We start from the raw sequence: 18,853 nt of genomic DNA on the forward strand, positions 1-18,853 counted from the left end.
TACTACAGATCCTGTGACCGAAAAACACATTCAAACAAGGAAACATGAACTTGCGCATGTTCAAAAAATAAACACAAATCCCACCTCGATGTAATCTCGCCCATACCTATAAAAACCTCTCCCCATGCCCACACTTGCAGTTATTCATTTACACCTCAGGAGGCAGCCTAGAGATGAGAGTAGTACAATAAAATAATTACCTGAAACATCTTTAAAAAAATACCCGTTAAACAAATTACCTTAACTGGCAGCACTTAAAATTGGTAATTCATTTCTTTTTCCTATTTTAAAAAAAGTTGCATAGCTGTAAGATTTTGCTTTGCTGCATTTCTTTCTGTCATTTTGACTCATGAGCAATAAAAGAGACGTTTTAGTTACTTAAATAGCAATACAATGTGCAGATTTCAACAATCTCTATAGCTTGATCAATATAAATTAGTTACCTGTCTTGGTTTTACTCTTTGGACTGCATTGTGACAAAGGTTTAGTTACAAAACTTTGAAATACAGTATTCTTACACAGAGCGGGTTATGTTTTCTGTTCTTGAAAAAAGTGAAGAACGTAAAACAGGGTGTGAATTCAGTAAATTAAGGTCACACTGTTAGATTTTATTTAGTTTGCCATGTACTGTTCTTCAGCCAATGAGAAGGTGAAAACGTTCCCACTCCGATCTGGGGCCGTCCCCCGGCGAGGGTCTCAGAGAGCACGTATCGAACGTCTCCACTTCCACTGGAGGCAGTAGGAAACATGTCCAATAACTCGCTTCTTCACAGAACCACAAGTTAGGCTGAAATTTGGAACTTTGGCCTTCAATACAAAACAGTGTCAGTAATGTCTCTGGGGAGTCGATTGTTACAGGATGTGCAGCATTTTCAAAATCCCTGTGTGTCCTTTGCATGAGTGTTTGGTATACTGAGCACTACTGTCAAGTAACGGTGTCTGCAATGCTTTCTCCATGTCACTATCCATCTTTGCCTTTTTCAGCCACAAAGAACTAAGTCTCAAGCCAGGCACGCTGTGTTCAGCAAGAGAACCTCACATCTCCTATGTTTTCTGATCAGTGGAAGCAGCTGTTGGAAAAGCAGAGGAGAAAATAGCATTATTTCAGTACAGAAATCATTCAAACAACATGAGCACAACAACTGAGTTTTCCTCCCCTTTTTACCTAAGTCCCCAGTTATCACCATCCCTGCTGTGGAAAAAGCAAATAGAATTTAACATGAGGCTGGACAGTCATGAGCAGGTACAGAGACACAGGTGTTCATGAACAGCATGCAGCCTTCTACCACAACCAGAGACTGGGGGCAATAGAGGAAATGTGTTTGGTTATTAATTTTGGCTAACACTGCCCTGAGATCAAAACAATTATCTCAGTAGCAGGATATCTTCCTTGAGGTTTTCTTTGCTAGCCCTACAACACAGACACATGAAGCAACGTGAAACAAATGCACAAATAAATGCTAGTCATGAATACTTCAGTTTTTTTTTTAATTTCCTTCAGAACTACAAAACCAAACTCTCAGCTACCAGATAGGATTTCAGATATCTCTATTTCTCTAAGAATTATGATTGTTGATGTGCTTCGCAATGCTTAGAGGCAATTATTTAATCTAAGTTAAAGTTTCTGAGTCAGTCAACTAAAGAATAAAACTATCCTTTAAGCTTTTAACACAGATTGCAGATCTGCAACCATTAACACAAAACATAAGCTGGAAAAATGCAAACTTCTGTGAGATGGGAGAGAAACATGTCAACATTTTTTATTTATTTATATGCTTTAAACATTCTGGAATGCATTAACATTAAGGTAGTTTTGAAAATACCTAGTTTCAACCTTTTCATATGATTCCAAAAGACTTCTGTCAGAAATACATGCCAGTACTCACAGAACAATCCAAAATGACATAATTGTATTATTTTAATTTTGTTTCATTTCTATGGAAAAATCCTCTTAGAAAGTTAATGCTAAAGGTTTCTTGACACTGACTTGCCATTTTCCAGTACTAAAACTGCAAAGACCACGCCATGCAAGGATGTAGAAGCCTTCTGCCTATATTGCAATTATACATCAATTCTTACTGATTAATATTGTAGTTCTGAGACACAGTAGTAAATTCACAATTAAAAAGAAATAGTACAGTTATTTCAGGTAGTCAAGATATTTATTGTTGGAACATGAATAAACATTACCTAAAAATATGAATCTTGTCTTAATCTGATGGATGCTCAGGGCAAGATCTATTTACTTCAAACCATTCATCTATGCAGCTGTTGGATACATGACAAAAATGAGAACAATTGACATGAATACAAGTAATATTTAGCAGTAGGATATGAATATAAATTGGTTTCTCCATTTCAATGACTAGTAGAATTTTATATTATACAAAGAAGTATATGCATATACACCCATCACTGGAAAAATTAATAACCCCAAACCACAGTAATACTTGGGTATTAAACAGTGTTGAAAACCTAAATTTCTTAAGCGTTAAAATTTTCTAAGGAAACATTTTACAAATTACAGATTTCATACACAGGTTAATTAGCTACTAACATCATCTTGCTTATATCATTCACTGACATTTTACTTTCTGTAAAGTACAGACACTTATGAAAAAACAATATGAAAGAGGTTAAAAAGCCAATCCCCCCCTCTCTCTGCCCAACTCTATTAGCGTTGATGAAACTTAAGCCCACATGACCTAACTCCTCAGCCATGATACACATTCCTTCCCCATCCAGGTGATTTTCCAAGAATGAGGAGTTTGTAGCAGGGAAAATGAACTTCAAATGCATTTGGTATAGATGCAGGAAGATGTAATTTAAAAAACAACTTTAGGGCTGCTACTGCAGTTTCTTTGTTATTTTTAAATGCAAAAAAGCAATTAAGTTTAAGCACTTCTTTAAGCACCCCTTAAGAAGAGTTACCCATAAATGCAACCTTGTGAATTTTACATCCATCCTAAGGAATACTTGCCCTTTATGATATATGCAGAGGCAAGGCAGCCGTGCTATAGTATCTCCTTGCTGCAGCTCTTCCAGGCATATTGCACACTCCCCAGCGTCTTTACTCAGCACATCCTCTGGGGAAAGAACACAAAGTGAAAGGGTTAAGAATCAGACTACTGCAAGCAAAATGTTCTTTATTCAGAACATCAAGGACAGCTATTGAAGAAGGTATTTTTTGTCCTGCAAAAAGGCAAGGATCAGTGACACACCAACTGACTGAAGATTCATGAGAACCCATGCTCAGTTTTCAACTTGGAAGTGAAGTTCAAGCCTGAATGTAACATTTCTCTGACAAGACTCTGTAGGTAAATAACTAGGTAGCTTCTAAACACTTAGCCTGTCATTTGATTTTTCTACTCTCCTACTCATCTCTCTTGTATACATCTGGCTTTCTTCCACCAGCCTTACTGGTAACTCATATTTCACACCTTCAACTTCTTCTCACCACGCTAGCATGTTCTACATCCCATCCACCTTCTTCTCAGTGTAAAGTATGAAACTGCCAACTGTAGGAATGTGAGATTTCCATGAGGGAAAGGTCATTGCTGTATAGCTCCAGAGTCCTGGAGAATGAATTTTTTGCAGTATTACCAAGTCCGAGAACAAAGGAGGAAAAAGTAAATTACTAGGAATGCAAAAGAGTTGGCTTTCACTAAGAAGTTTCTGGGAAAACATATTATTTTTAATAAAAACCTTCTCTCTTGGACACTTCTCTTAGCCAGAATGTGGGATGCAGAATTCAGTCTTAGCACAAACAGAAGATCACATAAGGCCCTCTTTGCCAGATACAGATTAGAAGTCCCTGTTAGACACAGCCTCACACTCCACAGGGCACTCCCAACAAGAGACCATGTAGCAACCAAACTGGCAGATCAGAAAGGTGCACACCTGGCAAAGGTGCAATGTTCAAGTTTCCATGGTTTCATGGGAAAAGCTTCCTCTTCATTGCCAAAAGGCACCTCAAGTGATTGCTTATGGAGAGTACCTTTTGCAGCTATGACTGAGAAACCAGCAGCTCTATGCTGTTGTCTCCTGTGGCTCCATCACCACTGGCATTCCAAACACAGAGAATGACAGACTACTCGAAAGCTACCATGGCAGCAAGAAAGTAAAAGGAAATTAGGTCTACATTGTTTCCATTAAATGACAGCTGTCATGCAGGTGCTTGGGTTTCTAAAGCAGTACTTATTTCAGTCTCCACTACATTCATTGGTTATGCTAAAAATCCTGTATAATGCCACGTGTGTAGCACCTTCATGGAGATGTGAAAAAATATATTGCATGAGGTGAACTATTATAAACAAAACTATTCAAAACAAAAATATAAACAATATACATCCACCACAATAAAGAAAATTTAAAAATTATTTTAGGCACAGTAAACTCCTGTTTTTCAATCAGAAACTGTAAGCTTCTCAGAATAACAGAGATACCAGGGAGACAATGTAATTTAAAACAACAGAACATATTTTAAGAACTCTTACCTGTCAACTTGCCCAGAAGAGGGTGCTAAGGATAAATACTTCCTTGAGGTTGGATTTTGGTATTTGATTACTTGGGGTTTTTTTAATACAAAGGTATTCTAATATCTGACCGGGAGGCAAATACTCTCCAGACACTGTCTGGCTAGAGAGATATCAATCTTTGTCTGATGCTGTCAGACTTCATCCTCCTAGACCACCTCTTTGCAAAACGTTACAAGAACTCCTGTGAGCAGTTCTCACAGTTAGGTTATAGGAAGCAGCACCATCAATAATTCAAGCATGTATCATACATCCAGAGCATACTTAATAAAAGTAACTTTTTCCACAGAGTCCCTTTATCAGATCAGTAGCTGTTACCCAAACCAAAATGGGACTAAGATACCTCTAGTGAATTAAATCTCAGTCTCGCTCCCTCAAGCACTCTCAAGAGGGAAGCATTTAGTCAAGCTTTGATAAGAGAAATTGAAAAGCTGTCCGATAAAAACACAGTTTATAAAAGAAAGCATTCCTGTGAACAGCTTTCCCATCGTTCTCTATTGTACATGTCTGGCTTATCCTGCACTCCCCAGACTGCACAATGCTTGGGTCTGAACTCCCACTGAGCAATTTAACAAGGTTCTGCACCTTTTGGCTAACATTAGGGCGTGATGCCAATTCAAACATTTGTACCTCCCACAGCCCTGGCGTAAGTGTCTGACACTCCTTTTATTTTCCCTCCAGTATTCCTGTACTCTCCCTTTTGCCAGTACTGGCCCTACTGCACAAGTCCCTGGCAAACAGCTTGCTGCCCTGCCTGGCTTCACCCCAGGCTTTCCAACTGGGACGAGGCACCAGGCACACACTGGGCTTTGCCCAGTCAGGCCAGGGGGAGCTGGTGCTGGCACAGACCCGACCTCAGAAACACAGTGTAGCTCTGCCATCCCAGTAGGAGAGGCTGTGTTAACAGGTCTCCATGCTCCTCTTCCTCTGGAGTAATGAGGAATCAGCATTCCCTACTTGTGCAAACCTCATGAATCCTACCTAAGGCTCTTGTGCATAAATACTGAAGGTATGAGTGCAAAACAACAACTGCTCGAAATGCCCATGTGTAAATTGCACATTAACATACTCCAAACCCATATAATTAAGTTTATAATTAATTACACACATAGAGTGATAACAGCAAAACCAATCCTTCACAGAGTTATGCCACCTTAGATCTGACTACCTTTGACCATTTTAGGTGATTTGGATCATCAATCTCAGACAAAGAAAAAAGAGTGAATAATCCAGTTAGACCTGAATCTGGTCAGAATTTGTTCTGCACTCTCCTACACCAACACTGGCTTGTATCGGATGCAAGTCAGTTTAAGGGCCATTTAACAATGACTTTTAAACATACCTGTTACAGAAAAATCTGTATATCATTTTGCACAGAACCACTGCAGTCTGAAGAGGTTTTTTTTTGTTTTCACCTTTTCCTGCAGCAGAGTGATTCAGCAGATACATTTTATTTTAAATTTTTTCCCTTAAAAACCCCAAACCAACAACAAAACACACAAACCAAAAGAAGGAGTAAAGCAGATTAAAACTTCATCAATTTTATGATTAAAACATTTACATCGGTGTATTACCTAAATGAAAGTGGGAAGAGGAAATAAGCCACATTTTTCCATTTCACCCACATGTGGGTACATAGACAAATATCACACCCCCACATCCAAGTGCACTGCCCTTATAGGAGGTAAACACTCCTCCACCTTCCCAGCTACTTGAGTGAGTACTCACTAGCCAAAGAGTGGTGTTAAAGATGAAATCTTGCAAAAGAGCATAGTATTTCCCTCCTGAGTCTGCTCAAATACTTCTTCCTCTTCTCCTCTATCCCTGGTTACTACTGTTTTAACTTTGGGTTGTCAGTAATTTTTCCTCCCAAGCTTCTGCTTTTATCTTGACTGGAAAATAAATTCTGTGGCATTTCTGCATTTATAGCAAAATAGGTAGTAGAGGATTAAAAAATAGGCATTCTGGCAATTTTGCACATACTTTAGCATTTAAAAACTTTTCTTAGAACTTTTGAAAAGGCATCTAATAATTATGAAAGCCACTAACTCAGCCATGATTAGGATTGTAGGCAATATCTATGATTAAAATGTCTTTAAACTGTGGACTGCAAAAGTGTATGCACTGCATACCTTCTGGATAAGGTAATTAAAATCTGTGCTGATGCTTTTCGTTTTGCCTTTTAAAACACAGGCAGATATAGCCCTAGGCTCAAGAAACTTAAGTCACAAATCATGGAGATGTCAATATATTTTGAGAGCTATCACTTTATAGCTGCAGTATTTTACTTCACTCTGGGCATTCACTGGAAACAGAACACTAAGTTAGAAACACCTTGACCCAATTCAGATTGACAATTTTTGAAAATGTCTGTATTTTTTCTAAAATTTAAAACCTTAAATGCCCATGGAAGCTGCCATCACAACTAGCTTACTAGTGAAGGACACCACAAAGGTCAACCCTTTCAGGAACACTGAAACTTAATTGAAACATACCTTTTGAACAGTATTGGCACTAAAATTGGTAAAACATCAGCCATTAAAAAATATTGATGAAACTTTATTAAATAGTACATATTACCATGTATCTGTTTTGAAGCTGGTGACTAAAAACTGTCTTAGTAAAGTACTAGAGACTGTCTCTGCATGTTTTTAAATGGAGTATGCAGAGCTCTAGACATCTAGAAACCAATATATTTTTTCAGATGTAGAGTTTGATTTCATCCATATTGCAAAATTTACATTTTTGCTGGTAACACAAGGAGTCAAGGAGGACCTACACATTTCTACAGGTACCTTACTATTCAGCAGCCAGGAAGCATGTATGTACGTGGTTACACACTTATTAAATGTTACTGACTTCATTTACTAAATCTTTATGGCTTCTGTCACATCTGTTTTTCTCCCTCTCCATTTCTTTCTGACTGTTTCTTACTATGCTTTCGTCCTCTTCACATTCATTTTCCCTAAAATGTGTTTTCTCTAGACCTGGATTTTCTACCACTCCTCCTGCCCTCCATCATCTCATTCCATTTTCTGCTGCAAATCAGGCACTGGAGGAAGGAGGAAGAGAGAAATATTTTAAACTATCTGATACAAATAATATGGACAGCCTTCTTATATGGGGTTAAGGTCCTTGGGAGAAGTAGACACTAAAATGGAAGGAAAACTATTATGCACGGGAAGTGCTTTTCTCATGTAGCTCAGTGACTGAGCTTTGCAAACTGGTACTGACTGCAAGCAAAACCTGTCCTTCCCAGTCCATGCTAAGCACTAGGAGAGCCAGCAGTTTATTTGACATTACAGCTGGTTTTTAGTATTCTGGCTGCCACAGGAGGAATACTCTTCATTCTCTAGGGATCGTTCTTGGATGACCAGGTTAGCAATCCACTGCTGCTCAAAAGTTGAGGCAGAAGGACACTCTGAAGGAAAGATGATTCTTAAGTGCTCAGAGCTCCCAACAGAAGAAGGAACATCATTCAGTTGTCACTGCTTATGCTTATTTTGACACTCAGCTTTCACAGCTACAGGGTCAGTCAGCAGATTGAGCAAGGCAGAGCTGAAGCCATTAGCTTAGTTCACCTATGAAGATTGTGCCTTCACAGCCAGAAGTGGAAATTCACTACCCTCAGCAGGGTAGTTTAGGAGCAGTGGGTTTCTAACTAGAAAGATTTCTCTTTGCTCTAGTATAAGCCAACTCCTCTGGATCAAATTTAAAAGGGAAAATATTTAACATCCAATATTTTAACTTGTACCACAGCTAAGCAATTTTCAGGATTCACAACACTACAAAGTTGAGCATGTCAATAACTTAAATCCAAATTCCCTTCTATGCTGCTGAAAAAAACCCAATACCCTTGTGCTAATCAAACAAGCACAGATGGTAACTTTTTGTGCATACAGTCACCCCAAACAGCACTGCATGACTCATGTGGTAATACCTAGAACTTAAGCAAGCCACAAATACCTTCCCAGCCGCAATATTCAAAAACTAAACCTCTCCAAAGCAAGCTAACAAGCTGCAACAAATGTGACACTTGATCAAATACTGACAAAGTGCTTGATGAACTGCTGGGTTGGGGGGTGTGGTGATGTTTTTTCAGCATCTCACTCTTCAGCCCTTGCAACACTGCAGCCCTTTACAATCTCCTACTCAAAGTCCAAGTGTTATACTTGTTTTCCCCATCCCTCCCACGTTGCTCAGTGTTGGTCCAGGACTGAGACAGCTATGTACAGATATCCATCATGAAAGCTTCCTGCACACACACTGTCTACAGTCTTTGGTGCTCCCTCTTCTGAAAACACAAAAGTAAAGAGGAGGGAGCTTGCAAAACACAAAGGGAAAGTCACACAAGAAAAATATTTGCAGAATTAGGCCTAAGTGGCAATACTTGTGTAGCAACATCAGGCTGAGATGGAAGGAGATGGCTGCAGAAGTTTCATTGTTTCTTAGCTAACCCACATTTGAAGAACTGGCTTTAAATTTTTATGGGGCATTCTGAGCTTAGTAAATTCTGAGAAATAGCTAGATGCTTCCTGTTCAGACAGATAACAATCGGGTCTATGGTAGAGAAAAACACTTCTGGTGAGATAAAGGTAGAAACTGAAACAGTAGAAACAGTGATAGAAACACTGAAACAGTGATAGAAATACATTTAAGTGAGCAGAAGTAAAAAAGTCTGTGTTGTGTAGTCATAGTTTACCTAAACAGACTTGTATCCAGGTAGCTAATTAATACAGAAGGCAGAAGCATTTGCACACTGAAGAAAACTGACTTCTTCTGTAGAGAGATTTAGCTTCAGTGACCACAAGGGAAACCTAGCTGGAGCTATGATACAGGGTGCCAGTACAAGCTATGGTTCTGAATAAAACCCAAAATTTAAATCCCAAGTATAAATAACATAGGTTTGAGACAATGTCCAATTAAGGTATCTTGCTTGCAGACAAAGTCAAGTTTGCACCTCAGGGCTCCCAGTGAAAAGCTATGCTTTGCAAAAAAGGCCAAGTAGTCAGAGAAATAAAGCTCCTCGCTTCCAAGCATCCACATCCACAGCCATTCCTGTGCTGTTGTTATCAGTATACCAGCTTTCACAGCCCATATTTACACTGCTGACAGAAAGTGTTGGGGTGAAACAGGTATTCATACTAGATAAATTCTGTTAGCCCAACTGGCCATGAAATGTCTTGTCCTCCCATCTTGAGATTGCTAGTGACTATGCCTTTCCATACTAATTCAAGATTTGCTCTCAATACAATTACCTGATTGACTCTAAAATTTCTGCTTAAGTCTTTCCAATGTCTGTTTAATCAGTCTGCTTGCAGTTTACAATGCCTTTGGACATTAAATAATCTCAAGATAGCTATATAACTTTCTCCTGTTGCACTGACTACAAAAGATAAGTTCCATTCACCACACTTGTGAGTACTATGTCTTTAAATTGCCAAATTTTATTCTAGGTATGGGCCAAAGAGCTGCACCTGTTCATAAATGAACTGCAAATAAACAGTCTTGTCCTCCAGAACATGATGTAAAAAGACTTTTTGCTAGCCTTACCCATCTTGTACGAAGTCCCCACTTCAAGTGAACTGACATATTTGTTTTTTGAATGACCCAAAGGGTACCTAATGCTTGAAGTGTCATCCTTGCCATGATGTATTTTGTCCAGAGGCTTACCCCTCTCTTGTCAGAAGTGTTGCTTCTGGGAGACAGTACTTTAAATCTTGTCTTCTCAGAAGGTGATTGGGTGAAAAATTCTTGAATGCAGCCACAGCAAACTAGCACCCCACGTGAAATCCCACCATGAACGGTGTACCCTAGCACATGCTGCCTGAAACAAAACTGCTCACTGCAGCACACGGAATAAGGAAGCTGCCTTCAGGCTGTTTTCTTGGGTTTTCACCGGTATTACATGACCTCTCAGGTTATCGAGTGTTAATCTTGAATGTCAAGAGTTAAAAGCAGCATGTAAAGGGGCAAACCCACAAGAAACAAAACAGCAGCAAAACAAGATACCTTAGGAGACAGCGTAAAGAAAGGATCACTTGGGGAATACATCCTCCTTGGCTCCATCGGGGAAGAATGATTTACACTTCCCAAGGCTGAGTTTACCATCAAAAAGGATCTTGCACCACAAGTATGCTACAAAAGTAGGAGTGGTTGATTAAATGGCCAGAGGCAACCAGACTGTATTGCTGACAGAGTCTGCTGCATTTAGAGAGGATCCTTTCTTCCAGGGAGCTGGAGATAAAATAGAGCTGGGAGGAAAGTAACTTACAGAAGCAGGCAAGAAAGAATAGAAGTGTGGGATCCACACATGCAGATCTTTTATCATTTTTGTTTGTTCAGGAGTAAAACAAAGCAAAATATTTAAGTGCTGCTTATGCATACCCACCAATCTATATCAGTACCAAGAAACTGCTATGACAGATGAAAAATCAACTTAGGTCTATTGAAAACTTGGGACTGCAGGCCAGAAATCCAGTACAAAGGTGGGTGAACCATACAGTTTCTGCTTAAGCAACAGGCAGGGTTACCATGCAGGGTACACTCAAGAAAAATGAGAGACCTGAATTCCAGCTTGCCTTGCATAGCACTTCTTTACCAAAGGTAAAAAAACACCAAAACCCAAACCCAAACAAACATAAACCCAAACACACCAAAACAAACCCCTATCACTCAACCAACTAACCAAAACAACAACAAAAAAACCCCAACTCCACCAAGGCATATAACCCCAAGAATATTTATCTATAAAAGGTTCTTCTGGTAGCAAATCACTTGGGTGTCTGAGTTAATGATTTCATGAAGAAAAGCTACCACTGTGGTCAGGGGAAGGGTGAAGAATTCCTTCCAAATACAGTGCAGAAACAGGTCTCTTCCCATAACTTTACAGTCAGAAGGAATATTTCACTCAGATGCTGTAAGTCTGTTAAAATGAGCAACTTTTGCAAATCAAGACTGGATGCTATCACCAACAATGTTCTTAAAAACTTAGCAGTAAGGCGGAGCACGGATGTGGCAGAGGAAACAACAGAAGATGACTGACTGATCGAGCTGAAGGAAAAGTCTAAGTTGGATAAGATCTCACAAGTGCAGGATGTTGATGTGGCAGTTCTAAAAGATCCCCACTGAGTTTGGGAAATCCCATTTGCTTTGTCAGCTTCTTTAAGTGACTATATTTATTTTATCCCCAATGTAACAGAAGACCTAAAAGATTGCAGAGAAAAGTTTTCCAAATGGTGAGTCTTCAATCATTTACCATCACTGAAATTACAGCCAGAAGCCAAAGAAATTGCATTGCAAAGATTTTCAAATAAGATGTTTCATTCTTCATGGTCTGCAATGAACTAGGAGTGTGATGGGGACACACTGACCTAATGAAATGCAAGAGAACTCTCACATGACAGATAAAACAAGCACATTAGAAAGCTTCACAGGAGGAAAGGGTAGGGCAGGAATGACAGAGGCAGGAGAGGGGATGAAGAGAAGCAGCTCAGATGACGTTATCTATCCTGTTAGTCTGGGCAATATGGGTTACTTTAATGGTGACTTGTTTTGAAGTTGGATGAAGGATTTGATTCCATGTTTTGCTCACTTTGTCCTTCTTCAGGTTCCTATTCCAGGCTTCCTGCAGGTGCCCTAAGCACAATAAGTTTTGCCAGATCTTTTTTCCAGTCTTTTAACATTGGCCAAGTAACTGACTCATTGCAAGCAGAGGAGTTTGGTTTGATCTGATGCAAAATGAGTGCACAGGGAGATGGCATGAAAGATGAAACTATAAGCCTAAGGTAAAACAGGAGGGGGGGAGAGAAAGCAGGTGTGTGTGACTAAGACACTATTCTTAGGGAAGATAGGATGCATTACCAAGCAATAGACAATGAAAACACTGGTGCCAAAACCCAGTGTGCATGAAGTCTGGCTTGTTAACCCCAGTGCCAGGTGCTAGGCCTAGAAGGTACTTTTCCCAACAAGCTCCAGATCAGCCTTCTCCAGATTAACACAATTTTTGGTGTTAACATGCATACATGGGACAAGGATATAAATAACTGCATAATTTTTACTTGTCTGTCTTTTCTGTTTGCAGCAGACAGACTGCTTTTTACAAGCTATTCCTATTTCAAATGCAATTATCTTTGTGATATAGATGGAATGCAAAACATGTCTGAATGCAAAGGTTCTGATAACATCAGATATTGAGTCAGAGTTTTCAAAGTTATCTCAGTTTTTCTACTCTACACTAACCCATTAGCCAGTATTATAATTTATTGCAGCAAGCATAGAGATACAGTATTTCTGGTGCTAACAGGCACCTACAGGTTATTACTATCCCAGTGAGATACTGAGTATGTAGGTATTGAATTGCAAGAGGATGAAAAAAAAAAAAACCTAAACAAAAACCAAAAACAAAACAACCAAAAACCCCCAAAACCAAACCATCAATAGACCTTCCTTTAAATTTTAAAGTGACTAAGTGAAATAAAAAACAAGCACAATTCCAACAGTACTCAGTAATCATGATAATTCACAAACAATAACACAAAAAGGTTAATATGGAAGATGTGTTTAAAAAACCAAACGTCCCCAAAGACATTTCTCCAGTATTTGTTCCAAGTTACATGTCCATAATCCGGCTGTGTATTTCTACAGCCATTTAAAGTTTTATTCTTCTCCTTGTTTTCTTTCAATTTAGACGTTTCCAAAACTATTGAACATCATTATGACATAATTTCAGCTAATAAAGCCATAGATTGGAACTGGGAGAAGAAAAAAGGTAAGTGTTAACCAAACAATTCCTTCCTCCACCTCTTCATTCCAAGCAAATAAACATTATCTATGGGCTAAAAATTAACAGTGAATACTACATTCTTGCTTAGCTACACAGGGGCCATCAAATACCTAACAATACACATGAATAATACCTAATTAAAATACACACAAGGAAGGAGGGCATGAGGAACATGGTCAAAATTATGAAAATCTGATAAGGCTTTAAATTACAGATAAGCTGGTAGTGCAGGGTTAAAATGGAAGTTGAGGTTTTTATGAGGAAGTTTTAACAAGGTTTCATGAGTGTTAATATAATTCAGCACTAAACACCAGTGAAGTTTCTCATGTTTCAGCTGTGTGTTAGAACTTGGGATTATTTCTGAAGCTGAGCAAATCTGTTGCCACGTGAGACAAAGTTATGCAAACTTTGGGGAGCAAAGAGGTTCCCCCAGGGAGGATAGAATAGGCAAGTCTAGTATTTTGTACCTATGTCAGTAGGTGTTTTACATCCTGTTCTAGAATCACTGGATTTTGTTAAAATTCTAGTCTAGAAACTAGAAGCTGGTCATCTTTCCCCTATGTAAGCAGTGATAAGAATCCCCAGTTTAGAAGTGAGAGTACTCTATCACACTAGCAGTGTTCTCACCCAGCTTGTTTCCAAAGAGTTTGCCTTGTTTTATCACTGGAATCCCCTACAAAAGCTGGACTGACTTCTTTTGTGCATTGAAAGGCTGAGTCTGCAGCTCAGAAGCACAGGACTATTTAAGTAATCAAAGGGCAGCAGGTTTTAAAGCAAGATTTTAATCTGAAGAAAAAAATAAATTACGAATGACATTTAAGGCAGTAGTTTCTAACTGATCTGCCCTTGGGGCAGTTTCTGAGCCAGAAGGAGTAGCTCTTATTCTTTCATACTTCTTTAGAGGAAAAAAAAAAAAGGGGGGGGGGGGGGGGAGAAAGTCCTGATCTGCAAATAATCTGTATTAGTTCATGCAAAACTGAGAAATTTAGGGAAAGAAATATCATGAAATTCCTACATAGATCAGTGAGATGTACTCTGGTATTTATTTTTTAAGACCTAATGATTTCCAATAGTATTATTTCAAAATCCAGCAAATGAAATCCATTTTCTATGATTAGAAAAGGGATATTTTCAAGGTTTCTCTCCACAGGGCAACTAAAAAAAAAAAAAAAAAAAAAAGACTGCTGCTAGCAAATGAGTAAAATCTCAAGGTTTTAGAGGTATCAGCTTTAAAGACTGCAGAATTACCACAGAAAGCTAGCAAAGCTAGGAGCATTATTTCCCCTGGAGCTAAGTTCGCAGCAGTCACAAGACTGCAGCAGTTGCAGACGCGATTTATGACATCCTCTGAATGACCTCTCGGAGCTAAAGACTGATTAAGTGCGAGGCATGGAAGGTAGCTCCGTCTGCCCGCATCACATGGTGCGCGCTCACAGCACATCGCATCACCACAGCACGGCGGGCAGAGCTGTCGCCAGCCCTGCTGCAGGCAGCCCTGCGCTGCCATTATGTAAGGGAGCACCGCGCACAGCAGCGCGGCTGGCGGACCCCTCCCCGTGTCACCGCACAGGTTCCCTGCGGCCCTGGCTCACAGGTGTGTCTGTCATTTTCTAGGACAAGAACTGTCCTTCGACTTCAGCAGCGCTGTCGGTGCAACAGCCAGACAACAGAGGTATCTGGGGTTAAGGAGTGGCATAGAAGCAAAAGAAATAACTTGAGCTATTCAGCACATGAATGATCCCATTTTCTCTGTTTCTTCCAGAAACAAGTGGGCTTGTTCTATAGCTGTCAAAAGCTTTACTGTATTTATCCAAAATATTCCCATGACACAGGTATGCATTTAAATAAAGGCAATTCCAATGTATTGAGAAAAAAAATATTGTCCAGCTCTCAAGAACTGAATTAAGTATTAGGTGACATTGAAGCTATTTTGCCATGGCTTTGCCACAGGAAGTTCAGTCTAGCAGATTTAGGCCTGGCTGAAGGGAAAGTATGCGGAAAACACTTCTCCCCAAAGGTTTGTTAGAAGAGTAAGTCACATGCACAACAAATCAGAGAAAAGTTTAAGATATTAATAGGTGTGATCTCTGCAGTGTGTCCTTCTCAGCAGGATCAAAGCATATCCACTTTAGTTCATTACAGTAGAAAGAAAATCCAGCATGATCGACTGAGCATCTCCAACCTGAACCATGAAAGTGAGCTGTCATAGCTTCTTTACAAATCTATATCCCACATTTCTCTTGCATGCAAAGTAAAACAATAAGCAATATTGATACTTCAACCACCACAACCACATCTCCATGAGTATATCTTGCAGAGAAAAATGGGGCAGTCTGCAGTTCTGGGAATTGCTGCTCCAGACATTCAAAGTACTTCCCTGTCAGTTACACTGTGTTCCCATTTGATGAGCTTTCTTCACAGCCACACCAATACAAACACACAGCTTACTTTTCTGGCTCCATAGCAAAGGGCTGACAGTTTGTGGGTGTGGAGAAAAGATAAGAGACTGCACCTTCTAAAAGTGCTGCAACTCCACACTGTAAGAGACTAACCCAGTTCATCCAGTGACTGAGGCTGGAATGGGGTCACTGAAGCAGGTCCCACCTCCTCCCTTTAGGCAGGCACAGGTTGCACAAGTTGAACTACAGTGTGGTCTTATTTAGTGACATCCATCAGCATTACTCTTCGAGATGAACTACCTCCCTTCCCAACAAACTTGAAATGTAACAGGCTGCTTTTGCAGTGATGCTCTTCTGTGAGGCACCAAAAACTGTTGAAGGAGAGGTTTGGGATGGTGGGAAGGAAACACAGCTTTATTGAACAAAGGGAGGAAGAAATTAACTTTGCCACTGTTCCTCTTGGCAGTCTGCTTTGGACAAGTAGCTATCTTTGGCCTCCACTGGTGAACATCAGTAAAAGTCTGCTCTTATCAACAATTCTTAAAGGCAGAAAGTACAAACTAGTCAATATATTTTAATCAAACATTACTTTAAACATAATTGCTCTTCCCTCCTCAAATCTAACAATGATTTGAAAGACAAGTTATGAGAAGCCTGGGCCAGTATTAAATTAATTCACAGAAGAACATCTGTGCAAATGTCTGAGATGAAAATTTTATTTACTATAATAATGTTCTACTGTCACCACATTAAAAAAAAATCTCAAAGTTCAACAGTTTTTTATATTCTCAAGAACTACTGAAGAAAACAGTTTTAAAGCATTGGAGAAACTGAATAACCTCCTACATACTCTGGAGGATGTTCACGAGAACACAAGATCAAAAGAAAGAGTAAATACCACTATTTTAACTGCAAGCAGAGGGGTAAGTGTCTTTTTACATGTTCTGTTAAACTACCTTTTAAACTATGCTCTTCTGCCTCCCCAGCATCCCTGAGGACAGAGCACAGAACCACCTAGGGCAGAGTAAGAAACTAGAAACTTTTAGCCAGGAATCTTGTTAAACTTTAAAAATTAAAGAATAAAAAAAAACCTATGGAGAATTTTACACCTTGGATAAAGTGGAATGAAATAACTGATCTGCCTTAGCATTATTTTGTACAGCTCTGCTAAAAGTCTAGTCCTATTAAAGGATGAGGACAAGGAGGAAGGCTTAAGCTTTTCCAGGCAGACTGGCAAGATGCCCTTTTGCAAGGTCTTTCAAGGTATGATCTCAGGAACTGTGGCAGAGAAATTAACTTGAAGTTAATAATCCTTTTCATTCCTGAAGTTTTGAGTGCATCAGTCAAAACAGTTGAGAGCATCAGCCCTGCTGAATACTCTCCTCTGGTGCACAGAAGTTACCAAGCAAATCAAGTCGCTGCAGTGGGCAGGACTACCAGAATCACGCATTTTGGTGCTTCAAACATTAGGTTAAGGTGCACTGGTTTTCCTTCCTTCTACTGAGCAATATGAACTCAAGTTCTGGCATAATTATCTTGTTCCAAAGACGCTGAAACAGGTAGCAATCAACAAAGGTTGTAACTTTAATTTACCTTAAAATTAGGTCAGCCCCATTCACAAAGAATGTTGCCAAAATATTTTTATTTAATCCTTTAGGTGACTCGTGCCAGTATTTAAGTCTCTGCTCTTGATCAAAATACGTGTTATGGCCATCATTTCAATGCTGACAACTCCTCTAGAAGGATTATTGCTTACACAGATTCCAACTCAAGATTCTGCTCACATGCAGGCCTCAGCATATGGCAGTCCCAGCAAGAAATGCTTTCCTCTCAAGACAAAACTTGACATAACATCTCAAACCAACTTGAAACAAAAATCAGTGTTCATCTGAATCAATTGCACTGTTGTGGCCCAAGTCAGTTTGAGATCAGCTCAGCTGGTCAGAGCATGGTGCTAATAAAACCAAGGTTGTGGGTTCTTTCCCTGTGTGGTTCATGCACTTAGGAGTTGGACTCAATGATCCAACTGTGTGTACCTTCCAACTCAGAATATCCTGTGATTCTGTGAATTTGGTTAGACAGCATGGGAACATTCCACTATTTGTGCCTGGTGATGCAAACACCCCAGAAAACAAAGTACATTGCCAGAGAGGAAGAGCACATTGAGTTCCACTCCTGTTTTTCCTTCTGGTACACATACCTTCATTTTTAATATTCTGTCTATAACAGTTTTCCACATAGTAATTCTCCATTTCAAAGAAATTGGATAAACTCTTAATATAAGATCATATCTGTAATCCCTGCTATCAGTGATGTCAGATCTCCAGCTGTATTTTAATATGATAGGTCTAAAAAAAAATCACTCATTGTAACTTAAATAGAAAAATTACAAAGTTCTTACTTCAAGTAATGAAAAAACTTTCAGCGGTTCATGCACTGGATGTCTCAACATTGGTCCTGTCTGAATTACACTAGTGAAAGCTTTTCCCCTTAAAATGAACCTGAGTAAATATGCTGGCCAACAGTCAGACCCTCTGCCACATATGAATTAAATGAAGAGTAGTCTGAGCAAGAGCAGCACTGATGTCAAAGCAGAACCACCCCTGAGCAAGCAGCTTTGAGGAGATCGGCTTAGAAAGTTTCCAGTAGAACACCATTCCAACAGAAAGTGCTGACTTGATGAAACCCAAAATATTCCACAGGAATGTGCTAATTCAATCAAAACTTTTGAAAGAGGACAGGCCGGCTCGCCAGGCCAGCCAAGCAGCCTAGTGAGCTGACTGGCTCTCCCCAGCCCTCCAGGGTCACTGGCTGCCCCATCTGGCCAGCTGCCAGGCTGCTATCCCTGCCCTCTGAGGGGCCCTTGAATCATAATAAAACTAACGGAGTCTTACAAAGTGTGCTGAGAAACAAACAGAAGAATTTCAAAATGAAAACCAGAATTATTTCAGAACCAACTGCAGGGTTTCATCAGAGGATATTGGGTATGTTTGTTGCAAAGCATCTGAAGTCACGAGTCTCTCTTGTGTCTCCTCAATTTTTTATAAAACATCTTCCAGTGAAAAAAGCTGTATTAATATTGCAACAACACAATAATTATATTCAAAATCTAAATTTTACCAGGCACCTGTAAT

The 18,853-nt window shown here is 39.5% G+C and overlaps 1 protein-coding gene across 1 annotated transcript in view; it reads right to left on the reverse strand.

Annotated features, from left to right (window-relative positions):
- Nucleotides 1–254: 254 nt before the first annotated feature.
- The window catches only part of ZNRF2 (zinc and ring finger 2), a 53,223-nt gene continuing 34,624 nt past the window's right edge, over nt 255–18,853 (reverse strand). The window contains exons 3-5 of the mRNA XM_066571718.1: nt 2,981–3,086; nt 2,191–2,268; nt 255–1,070 (exon numbers count right to left, since the gene is read on the reverse strand). Of these exons, the coding sequence (XP_066427815.1) occupies nt 2,211–2,268; nt 2,981–3,086 (164 nt within the window). The 3' untranslated portion in view covers nt 255–1,070; nt 2,191–2,210. The remainder of the gene's footprint in view (nt 1,071–2,190; nt 2,269–2,980; nt 3,087–18,853) is intronic.

This window comes from Molothrus aeneus, chromosome 1 (assembly GCF_037042795.1).
Source record: "Molothrus aeneus isolate 106 chromosome 1, BPBGC_Maene_1.0, whole genome shotgun sequence".
Taxonomy (NCBI): domain Eukaryota; kingdom Metazoa; phylum Chordata; class Aves; order Passeriformes; family Icteridae; genus Molothrus; species Molothrus aeneus.